The 12,946-nt window shown below is 34.7% G+C and overlaps 1 protein-coding gene across 1 annotated transcript in view; it reads left to right on the forward strand.

Moving 5' to 3' along the window:
- The window catches only part of Hmt-1 (ABC transporter ATP-binding protein/permease Hmt-1), a 70,117-nt gene that overhangs the window by 12,710 nt on the left and 44,461 nt on the right, over positions 1 to 12,946 (forward strand). The window contains exon 4 of the mRNA XM_072537003.1: positions 9,031 to 9,178. Coding sequence (XP_072393104.1) covers positions 9,031 to 9,178 — 148 coding nt within the window. The remainder of the gene's footprint in view (positions 1 to 9,030; positions 9,179 to 12,946) is intronic.

The following is a 12,946-nucleotide window of genomic DNA, read 5'->3' on the forward strand; positions in this document are numbered from 1 at the left end:
AAAAGAAAGGGTAAAAAAGACAATTATAAGTCAGAAATTATTAAGAAAGCGAGGCTCTGTGGGGAAGAATATGAAAATTATAAAGGTAATATTGTACCTTCAAGAAAACCAGAAGACTGTCGGTAAGTTTTAAGGTTAAGTTAGTTTTAAAACATAAAATTATTATATATTTTTTGTAGTTGTCGCTTGAAGTGCTCTGAAAAAGCTTATGCATATAAGGGCTTATGGGAAAGTGTGAAGTAAAACGCCTCGAAACGAAAATCTAAAAAATAGAGGATATACCATTAGTTACTCCGTGACAGGCTCGGGTGGCAAAATTATTGTTTGCAAAAAGCCTTTCATGGGAATTCACCCTGTGAGTCATGAACGAATTCGAAGAATTTCTAAGCTTCCTGTACAAGGAAAAGCATCATTAGATAAGCGTGGAAAAAATATTTCAGGGAATGCTAAGTCTGAAAATTTAGTATAACAGATTAAGACACATATTGAGAGTTTTCCCACTAAGATTGCACATTACACAGGGAAAGAGAAGCATTACTTAGACAAAAAATTGAATGTGCGAATTATGTATGACCTATTTTGTGCCAAATTTCCTGATAATAATAATTCAGTGAAGTATAAATTTTATTTAAAGATTTTTCAGGAACATTTTTCTCTATCTTTTGGACGTCCACAGGTAGGCACTTGCTGTGAATGTGAACAATTAGAAATAAAAATTAAGAGTCCATATTTAAACGAGACGGCAAAGCGTGTGGCACTTGCGGAATTAACTATACATAAAAGACGTGCAAAAAAGTTCTACAATAAAATTGCAGAGATATGCAAGATAGATGCCAGTGTATGTGGCCTGACGTTTGATTATATGCAAAATCTTCTACTTCCACTTATTCCTGTGCTGGAGACTTTTTACTTACGTCAACTAACCTACAACGTCTTTGGAATTCACAATATGCAAAAAAATTAAGGAATGCTTTACACCTACCACGAGGATCAAGCTCGAAGGGGTCCCAATGAAGTTGTTTCTACTTTCGTTAGTAGAAACTGGAAGGTTTGAGACCACGTTGTGGAAACCAGTACCTTCCACAACGTGGCCATTCTTTTTTGCCGAACGATAGAAACTTTGCGGCAATAAAAAGGGTCATAAACAACTTTGACCATCTTTACCACCCAAAAGAATATAGAGATATGATAGTAAATTCTACACGACACAAAAAGTTAAAATGGTGGAAACATCGAATATTTTTGAATTTAAAAAGTGGTGGTCTAACCATTACAAAAAAACATGATTGTCAACCGACCCAGTGGGCAGAAAACAAGAAAGGAATATGTCCAATATCAAATCTTCAGAATTCATATCCGAAATTGGACAGTATAATTTTATCACCCAGTAGACCGAATGAATCTATTTGTTATTAAATACACACACGTAGTTAATTAGGTTACATACACATTTGGTCAATTATCAATAATATAATTTGGACATCAGTCAAAAGTGCTGACAAAGTTACACAATTTACATAAATTAAATACACATATCACGCGAGGTCCGCGAATATATTGACCCAATTAAAACTTATATAAAACTAAGATCTCTTGCCTAGAGAAGCATTCAATCATTTTTTTAAAACAAATTTGTAATGCATAATGCACAGGATAGTGAAACATTGTTTTAACAATTAATTTTAGTATTTTTCCCAACAGCGCTTTAAAACAGTTTTTTGTGATTTACTCAAAACTATAATTTCTGACTCATGTTGTTTCTGAAATGACCGATTCAATTGTCGTTCCCCTACATAATTATTTTTTTCTTAAATTTTGGTATACGGTTCGTTCATTATAAAATTGAATAAATATTTGAGTGTTTTACTATTATAGTGTTTGCGTGTGCGACTAGTTAAAAAGTCATCATCATCATCATCTTTGGTGCGATAGATCCTGGCCTGCTCTAAGATTCGTCGCCATTCTGTTCGGTTTCTGGCGACGTGTTGCCATCTTCTGATTTTTAGTATCCCTAAGTCATCGGGAAACACAAGTCGGGAGTTGAAGATACTCCAAACCCAATGTGGGAACGGCTAGATTGTCCCATGATCTGGCCGAGGTTTCGACAAAGAACACAGACATACTGATTATGGAGCCAAACCCAACAGCAGTAAGAGGAGAGGCTGGTTTCTGGATACGACTAGAAGGGTGGAAGGGTCAGTGTGCGAATCTGCAAGAGGAAGCTGCGAGATGAAATAAAAGCAAAGGAAGGGTATATGATCGTCCGGATGGAGAAATTGCAGCTGGTGTGCTGCTATCTCTCTCCTAACATAACGGTGGGTGAATATGAGAGGAAGATGGATAAGATCGTGGAGGATCTGATGAATATGAGAGAAGAATCCGTGGTATTAGATTTTAACGCAAAAGCGGCTGAATGAGGATTCCCCCATCACCGATAATCGCGGTAGAATATTATCTGATTGGGTGGGTACTTAGGATTTGATGGTACTGAGGCTGGAGCCCACATTCGTGAGGAGAGATGCGGGTACGTACATCGATGTGATCATGGCTACACAGTGAGTAGCAGCAAAAACAAAAGATTGTTTGGTCTTGCCAGACTATCCGGAACGGAACATCGGTACATCGGATTCTTGATAACTGGAGGAGGAACTACTAACACGATTCGTGCATCCGGGACGTCCGAAGTCGGATGCAGCGATGGGAACGACTGGAAGGCACATAAGGAACTTATTAAATTGAGAGTAGGCACGACGCAGTATCAAACGTTCACGGTGGAAAACCTGGGACGAATCATGAAAGAAGCTATAGAAAGCAGTAGAAGAGATCATCGAGAGGTAAGCACCATTCTATACCAAGGACTGCGGACATCGAAGAGCTCATAGGGGCAGAAAATAACGGAGAATAATTAACACCAAGACCGAAAGAAGATATCAAGCAGAAATTGGTAAATATAGACGAACTCAAACAGAAAAAAACTGAATACGAATAAAAATGGCAGTATGCATTGAGCAAATAGATAAAGGATCAACCTTATATGCCCTAAATACAAATACAGCAAATAGTACATACAAAATATAAAATACTATAAGAAGTAGAGGAATCAACCCAAAATAACAAAAATAACTCCAAAAACTGTGCAAAGAAACATAAGATCTAATCAAAAAAGAGAACAGCTTGTACAAAACCGAGCACACAATAAAATACAAGCAACCGAAATCGGCAGAAAGTCCAGAGAAAACATACAAAATAACGCGCTAACAAAATTAGAAGATAAAAATAAGTGAAGGAAAAACTCGATTAACAAAGCTATTTAATGATCAAAACGAAAAAATCACATTAATCTATAGAACAAAAGTATTGCCAAACGAGATATGAGTTAAAAGCAAAAACACCATCAGCAAAAGAAGAAAATCATCGAAAACTAGGAAAAAATATTTTATCTGAAGATATACCTCAGTAACAGAGAAAAAAATAACGCCATAAATAACATGCGAAATAGGAGAGCCCTACCGAAATACGGAATAGCATTGGAAGTGATGAAAGTTTAGAAGGCAATCATTAATAAAATTAGTAGAAATACTTTTTAATAAGTGCATAGAAATTAGTGATTTAACAATAGTTAGTTTTCTTGATGACCTATCATTAATACGATTAACCAACATGTTATCGCAAAAGAAATGTTGGATATTTTATCCTTCACACTTTTAAGGGTAGGATAGGGTAGGGTGATAGGAAGGTATATAGACTTTCTTTGGCCTCCGATGTCTTCAGACCTTACTCCTCTGGACTTCTTTTTGTGGGGCTACTTAAAACAAAAGATTTACCTTAAGAGACCATTACGAAATTTTGACAATCTGTGAAGCTACTAGGTACACTCGATATCATTAAAAATGTAATGATTAATTTAATCGAAAACGATCACCTATTTAGAAAAGGACGGTGAATGTATTGAAGGTAAAGTTACATTGTAAATGATATTACCGTAGGTGTTATGGATGTAATTGTTGCTACATTGATAAGATTATCAGTATTAAGTTATTTTCATATTATTTTAATCGATAAATAATTTAACAATTGTTGACGTGTTTATTGAAATATTTGATATTTTTTCTGTAGAAACGTCACGAATTTGTACGTATAAATAACAAGTTCAATGAACGTTTTGCTTTCCATTTAAATTTGAACATATGTTATTCTTCAATATAAATCATTATTTTCTATTTTTCCTATATTCGAGCCAATGCTTTGAAATTTTTATACCTGATTATGGATTTCCAGGTCATACATTCTTTAAAGATCATTGTTTTTGTGAAATATGAGATAAGCTTTTCCTCCATGTATATAAAACTTTTGGGACACACTATGCATTTTATCAATGAAATATTTTCTAAAGAAGCAATCTACCACAAATAAAGAGTGAAAGTGGTCCTGATACATTAAAAGAAAAATAGAAAACGCAATAAAATATGCTAAAAATGGAAAAGTAACGCGTCCCGACAAAATCCCTTCTTATTTTTCAAGTTTCGCTCCTATCGAAGATTGGAAATCATTCTGGCAATTAATGTCCCACAATAATGTCATATAAATGTCTATATAATGTGACTACTATGGGGTTATGATCTGAACCGATATCTGCTCCAGGATAATTTTTGGCATAAAGGAAAGAATTACGAAACCTTTTTCTAATGAGGACAAAGTCAATTTGATTTCGGATTAATCTATTCGTTGTATCTTCAGGAGTTTTCCATGTATACAATCTTCTTTTTAATAGTTAAAAAAGTGTAGTAGCAATTACAAATTCTTCCATCTGGCAGAATTGTATTAAACAGTCACCCCGTTCATTTCTATTTCCTAGACCATATTCACCCACATATCCATCCACTCTTTCCTGGCCAACTTTGGCATTGAAGTTCATTACAATTGTAGTGTGATATTTCTTAATTGACTTTAAGACTTGTTCCAAATCATGGTAAAATAGTGCGATTTCGTCTTAAACTTTATCTGCCGTCGGAGCATAAACTTGAATAAAATTTACTATACCTTTCTTAGACTGAAGTTGTAATGATAAGATCCTATCAGAATAAGGAGTAAAACTTATTACAGAGTAGTTGACCTTTTTAGCAACTAAGGTAGCAACACCATAGCGTTTGATTGACCTCGTTGTAACCTGAATAATGCATGGTTCCGTTTATTTGCAATTTGTTTGCCTGAACCTGGCCACTGTACGTTACTTATACCTAGAACATCAATTTGAAGGTTTTCCATTTTAAGGAGTACATTCACTAATTTGCCACTTACATATAGACTTTTCACATTCCAGGTTGCTACTTTTAATGTCTTAAATGCGCAGGGATTTCTTTGGTTTACGACCTACGAGACCCTGTGGTCTACAACTATTCCTCCCCTGCTGGATCTTGGATTCCGTGGTACATAATCAGTAAGTTTGTATACTCTTTTTGTCATTTGCATTTCATGACTTTACTAGGGGTACTCTATATGTCTGTAATGCAGTGGTTCCCCGTTGCCTTCTGCATCCTTACGCCCTTGCCCTATTTTTCAGTTCATCCGCCTTTAGAGCCAGTTTCCCAACCCCTGGACAAAAGAGTGTCCATATACTTATCCGCCCGAAGCCGTTGGTCAGTAAGTGGGGGATTGCTTATACCGGCAATCATTCGGTGAATTACCTGTTGGTCCACGGGAGGTATTTTATTTCCCTCCTTCCCACCGGTCAACCAATAACTCGAAAAGAGCTAATGCAAAAGAATGTTCCGGTCACCGAACAATCTCGTTGAAGAGTAATTTGCTTTATGGTGTTTCTAAAAATCATTCATAACCGTATTTATGAGAAAGCTGGTACTTGATATTACCGAGACACAGTTGGGATTCAGAAAAGGATTAGGCTCACGAGAAGCTGTTTGTTTTAAATGTTCTCATACAGCGATGCTTGGACGTAAATCAAGAAATACACGCCTGTTTCATAGATTTCTAAAAGGCTTTTGACTGGATACGATCTGATTTACTCAAAGATATTCATGAGATCAAAGATATAGATGATAATATCTGAGAATATTTGAATCAGCTAGCAAGTATAAAAGAATAGAAGATGAAGTTTCAGATTTAATAAGAGTAACGCGAGGATTTATCTCACTCTCCAATGGCGCTACAGCTCAAGGCGAGCCTTGGCCTCTTCCAAACTATACCTCCAACCTTGTCGGTCCCTCGCCGATCTTCTCCAGGTTCTGCCGTCTAGCAAATTTTGCGCGTCCACTGCCACTTTATCCTCCCACCTTTTCCGTCCCCTTCCGTTTGGTCTTGCGCCCTGCATTTTACTATCTAAGGAGTATAGTAGTGGTATAGGAGTAAACGAGGATTTATACAGGGATGTATATTGTCGTCATTACTGTTTAACGTCTAAACTGAAAACATTTACCAGGAAGTTTTATCAACCGCAAATGAAGGAATAATCGTCAATGGGGAAGTGGTAAATAACATTATACATATATGCTGACGATACTGTGCTATTGGCAAGAGCATCGAAAGAGCTTCAACTTTTACTAGAGAATATGAATAGAGTATGCAATAAATACTGTATACAGATTAATACCAAAAAAAAAAACAAGTTTACGATCTTTAGTAAAAATCCGATTTATCATACAAACATTACTATAAACGAAACCCCCATTCAAACGGTGAATAATTACTAATACCTGGGAGCTAGGACAAACAAGGCACGTGATAAAAATATGGAGATCAAAAGATGTTTGAAATTGCCGAGTCCATTTTCATAAAAATTAAGAAACTGTTTAATAATCGTAATATCAGTCTCCCACTATAAATAAGAATGTTTAAACCAGTACCTTGTACGTCGTGACAGCATACACTCTCAAACAGAACAGTAAAAAAAGTATAATAATTTGGGTTGACCGAGTCAAATGAAGAAGTATTACGTCGAATGGACGAAAAAAGAGAAAATTTAGTACTTGGGCTATCTAATTCTGAGATAAAAATACACATTCCTATAAAATATAATGAAGAGAAAGATTGAAGGACGAAGGAATACGGGCCGCAGAAGAATATTGTGGATGAGAAATTTAAGAGGGTGGTTTGATTATATATATATATATATATATATATATATATATATATATATATATATATATATATATATATATATATATATATATTAATTTTCGGAAAGATTTCCGCGGTTAGTACAATTAAACCTAGAGGTAAGATTAATACTATTATAAAAATTAATATTAAACTCACCAGTCTTCCGAGTTGAACCGCGTTGATTTATATTGCGCCGAGCTTTCGACATCCTCTCTGATGTCTTCTTCAGGGCTTCCGAGGTCTCAGTCTCCCGAGCCCCCAGACACTACTACACTGATCACTATTCACCATTTTGCATGTTATGCTGTTTCTATCTTAATGTTAATACTATTCACTCGCATCTTTCATTATTTATTAAGTTCTCCTTCTTCCTTTTTATAAGCAATTCTGCTTGTTCTTTGGCGGGGTAATCCCTCTGGAATCCCTAGTGGAAGGTTGTCACTCCTTCTTTTGTGAAATCGTCCCATACTTCTTCTGCCCATTCTTAAATGGTTATCCCATTCTTTTTTTTCTATTTTGTGTCCATTCATTTATACACTGTATGTTACATTTTCTTCTAATGTCTTCACTTATCTTTCGATCTCTCGGCGTATTTCCTGTAATTCTTCTCAGTACTCTCATCTCAGTGTTAATGTGTCTCTTTCGCCATATAGTGTTATTAATTCATCCTACCAGTCTATTTGCTTTTTGTACTTGATCTCTCACTTCTTTGTCCAGGTCTCCATAGCTAGACAGTGTAATTCCCAGGTATTTTATTTCCATTACTTGTTTAATACTGATGCCATCAATTTCTATTTTATATCTGGTAGGTTCTTTGCTGACTACTATTGTTTTAGTTTTCTGAGATGATATTGTCATATTAAATTCTTTTGCTCTTATGTTTAATCTGTGGACCAGTCTTTGCAGACTATGTTCATCTTGGGCTATGCTATCAATATTGCGTCGTCTGCGTAACGAAGTATTTTTATTTCTTTGTTTCCCATTCTGTATCCTCTTCCTTTGTTAACGCTTTTGATGATTTCATCGATGATCAAATTGAAGAGCATGAGGCTCAATGAATCCCCTTGTCTTATTCCGCCTGCAGTTTTGTTGGGTGGATCCAGTAGCTTGATAGAACTGTTGCCGGTCTCAAGCACGGATAAAGGAGGAGGGGGTCTACAGTCAGGTTAGCACCCTACTGATAGATTTTAAAACCATACAGCACATAGGAACAGGATTATGCCTCGGAACAGGAATGATTTCATTTATTAAGTTGTTTATAAAATTTTTAAATACATAGTAATTCTGCTTGAAGTATTGTAGGTGCATTTCCGAGAGTTACTTATAGTCTAATCAACGAGTATAGACCCTCATAGAAGCACACATCAAAGTAATTTTTTGTATAGGCTGTGAGGGAACTTTTTACTTTTGTTCCCTCAAAACTAGGAAGCGCTCAAGTGATCCCCTCTTCAAACCGCGCCGACACTCATCAAGAAACTATGTACTACTGCTTCTGGCATATGAAAGAGTGGCATTGGGAATGCTTAGCCTGAACTTTTTGCATTTTATAAAATTAGAGATCAAATCCGACTCATGCACCATATTCTTTTGTAGAAAATAAAATATTATTTTTACATTGAATAGTTTTTAATAACTGAATCCTTTTAGAACCTTAAATAATATTGTGATTCAAATTTCAAATCAAATGTGTAGAAATCGTGCGTGTACAAATAATATTATAAAGTTTATGTAGTCGCCATCTACAGGAGTGTTTTGAAGTATACTAACCGTAATCGTTTCTCGCATTTGAAATGTTCTTCTATGTATATGCGTCTGTTTTCGTTGGTCTTGAGAAAATTAACCAGTATTACTACCCCTTCATGTTTTTACAAATTTAGATACCACCTTTGGCGAAACTATAAAATATTTTTGTTTTAGTTTGACGGATCAACTGGAAATGGCATTATTTATATTACGGTATATTGCTTGCCTACTTATATTTTTTCTGGGACTTAAAGCTCCCGGAATAGTAAATGAAGTTGACTATTATATGTTAGGTGGTTCCCAAAGGAATGTTATTAATTCGGTAAGTTAATATTTATTTTTACCTGTGTAGATAGAATATCAAACTTTGTGTTTTAAAACTTTTTACAATCGTTTGATGATCAATTATTTGTAATTTTTAAAACCAAAATGACAGTGTTACTACCTTTTATTGTATAGTGAGATTAAAGAACCGCCATCGTTGAATTGAAACTATTGGTTATAAAGGAGGTTTTTAGATTATTTTAGAAGTAAGTATAGTAGAGAAATATACTATAGGAAAACAGACACTCGCCCCAATTATTTAATAGTAATATTGCAACAGTAATATTACTAAAGGTATATCTATCAATGAAGAAGTTTTGCATAACTTACGTTTTGCAGACGATACAGTAATAATGACGGATAACAACAATGATTTACATAACGTAATGCAACGCCTTAATGAACGCTGTCATGAGTACGGACTGAAGATAAATTTAAAGAAAACTAAATGCATGATCATGACTAAATCTGCACATACAAATATTCAATTGACTATTGAAGATACTGCAATTGAGAGTGTTAATAACTATAAATACTTAGGAACATGGATAACATCAGATGTAGACCAAACCAAAGAAATTAGGACACGCATTGAAATAGCACTTGCATCATTCATTAAACTTAAAAAGTTTCTTTGTTGTCGGGATATAATTGTTCGGGATATAATTCGGCACAGTCTGTCGGCATACTATTTTGATTTTATTATCATTCAGATGATGATGATTTGATTATCAGGATGAGATTAACACAAGAGTACAAGTTTAAAATGATCTATCGTCGCAAATATTTTCCGAACATTTGCTGGATATTGGAAACGGTCAAATAAAACTGCATCCAAATACACAATGCATTAAACTTCCAGATAATTTCTGGCCACTTTTGTTGAGACCAAACATTAAATGAATTGTAAGTGTCTTCCAGGCTATACTAAAGAATTACTTGAATGATAATTGGCTCGGTGAGCGCGCAATTTTGGCGGTGAAAAATGTAGATGTTGACGAAATTAACACAACTGATTCAGCAGTCGTTGCCAGGTGATCTGATATCTTTTAAACCAATCGACAGTATTGTTAATGAAGACGAAGCTGTAATTTATCCAACAGAATTTTTAAATTCTCTGGATATACCAGGGATGCCACTGCACAATCTTCAGTTGAAAATTGGTTCACCGATTATTCTGCTACGCAATTTGAATCCACCCAGAATATGCAACGGCACACGTTTGGTCATTAAAAGTATCACCAGAAATACTATTGAAGCAATCATTTTGACTGGGCTATTTGACGGAGAAATCGTCATGTTGCCACGTTTCTCAATGATACACCCATATACCACAATATCATTCAAAAGGATTCAATTCCCTGTTCCATTAGCATTCGCGATGACCATAAACAAATCTCAATGCCAGACAATAACCGATTGCGGCTTGGATTTAGAGAATCCATGTTTCACACATGGTTAATTATATGTTGCATCCTCATGTGTTGGTAAACCATCAAATTTATTTATATCAGCAAAAACCAAATTAAGGAAAATATTGTGCACCAATTAGCCGTTAATTGAATGTTAATTAATATAATTTAGATTAATATAATTATTTGGAATAAAAATCAAACTTTTCATAACTACTTTATGGAACCTAATTCAGATGAGAGTTGGAAATAACAAATTTTATATATAAACTAAAAATCAAAATTTTTTTGGTGGATTATGTTTAATTGCTAATATCATAAATTTTATTTTGACGCTAACATCTGACAGCTCTTGGGTATAGATTTCATAATATTTACTTAACTCTGTTAAATAAATTGAACATAATATTAGTCGTTTAATAACCAAGCCACAGCAAAGATTAGTACAAGATTACAAGAATTAATATTAAACTTAACAGGCTTCCGTGTTGAACCACGTCGATTATCCCTGCGCCGAGTTTTACACATTTATAATATAAAAATAAATCGCAAAATGTGTTGGTAAGCGCATAATTCAACAACGCATGGAACAATCTTAACAATTTTTTTTTTAATTTTCCTTGATGTCTAGGGATGGTTTTTACGGCGAGAAAAATTCAAATAATTTCCGAGAAAACCCTAAAACAGCACTTTTCTTTTTTCCATACAAATATTTTCTAACAAAATGTAGAGTCCATTTGAACTTTATTGCTATTCAATAAAGTTTATATTAAATTACAAGCACTCACTGTTGTCTAAACAATATAGGTGTGTTTCTAACGTCGAAGAGTTAATTTGCGCTTTATTTTCGCTGCAAAAAGTTCAAATTCAATCAAATGTATGTGTGTGCGCATTCGTGTGTGTGCGCGTTCGTGTGTGTGTGTGTGTGTGTGTGTGTGTGTGTGTGTGTTCGCGTTGGAGAATCTAATGCGTTCACACAAAAGTGATAATATCGTGAACTCGACCAAATTGAAAAGTAAAAAAATGTAAGATCTATAGATTTGATAGGCCTCGCAATATTCTTTCATTCTTTGTATCAAATACGGATTAGAAGGGGAAATCCAAATATACATATAAGCGAAAAAATTTACCATATAGCATTGATTTTATTTGAGGACATGTGCTTGATGCTGTCAAACGAACTATTGTTTCAATTAGGCCTGGCCGCGGCCAATCGTCCAATCGTGCATAATGCTTTTAACCAAGAGTTGCACCGAGAAAAACTGTAGGATCTCAACACTTTGAAACAAGTTTATTAATTCAAACAAATCTTCCACTATTGAATGAACAACAGAAGTGTTTATTTGATAAACTTATAAAAGTAACAAATGATAAAACAGGAGGGATTTACTTCTTAGATGCACCTGGTGGTACAGGAAAAACTTTTTTGATTTCATTGATGTTAGCAACAATTCGCTCACAAAATAACACTTAAGTAAGAATGTGCGTGTCAAGTTGCAAAATGACCAATCTGGAGATATATTCTCTAAACAATTCATTGACATTGGTAATGGCAAATTTCCTATAGATACCTTGACTGGTTGCATTAACTTTCCTCAAAGTTTTTGTCAGTTAACTCGATCCAAAGATGAACTTATTCAAAAGGTGTTTCCAGATGTTGCTCAAAATTACAGAAACCATGATTGGTTTAGCGAATGGGCTATATTGGCTGCAAAAAACATAGATGTAAATGAATTAAATTTCAAAATTCAAGAACAAATTACAGGCAAATTGAGGATATATAAATCAGTTGATTCGGCTACTAACCAAGATGATGTCGTCAACTATCCGCCTGAATTTTTAAACTCGCTGGATTTACCAGGATTGCCACCTCACAATCTTCAATTAAAGGTTGGATCGGTAGTTATAATGTTGAGAAATATCAACCAACCGCGTCTTTGCAACGGCACACGGTTAGCGATAAAAAAATTATTGAACAACGTGATAGAAGCAACTGTACTGAAAGGAAAGTATAAAGGTGAAGACGTTTTGATACCACGCTTCCCAATGATTCCGACTGATGTACCATTTGAATTTAAACGACTACAGTTTCCAGTGCAGTTTGCTTTTGCTATGACCATAAAAAAGTCCCAGAGGCAATCATTAGGTGTTTGTGGTATTAATCTAGAAAACCCATGTTTCTCACATGGTCAATTGTATGTTGCCTGTTCCCGTGTTGGAAAACCATCCGATTTGTTTGTATATACCAGGTAATCAAACAAAAAACATTGTTTATCATAAAGCACTACAATAAAAACAGATTTTTGTTAATAATTATGATTCACTTGATTTACAATAAAGCGATTACTGAAAAT

The sequence above is a fragment of the Diabrotica undecimpunctata genome, chromosome 7 (genome assembly GCF_040954645.1).
Source record: "Diabrotica undecimpunctata isolate CICGRU chromosome 7, icDiaUnde3, whole genome shotgun sequence".
NCBI lineage: Eukaryota > Metazoa > Arthropoda > Insecta > Coleoptera > Chrysomelidae > Diabrotica > Diabrotica undecimpunctata.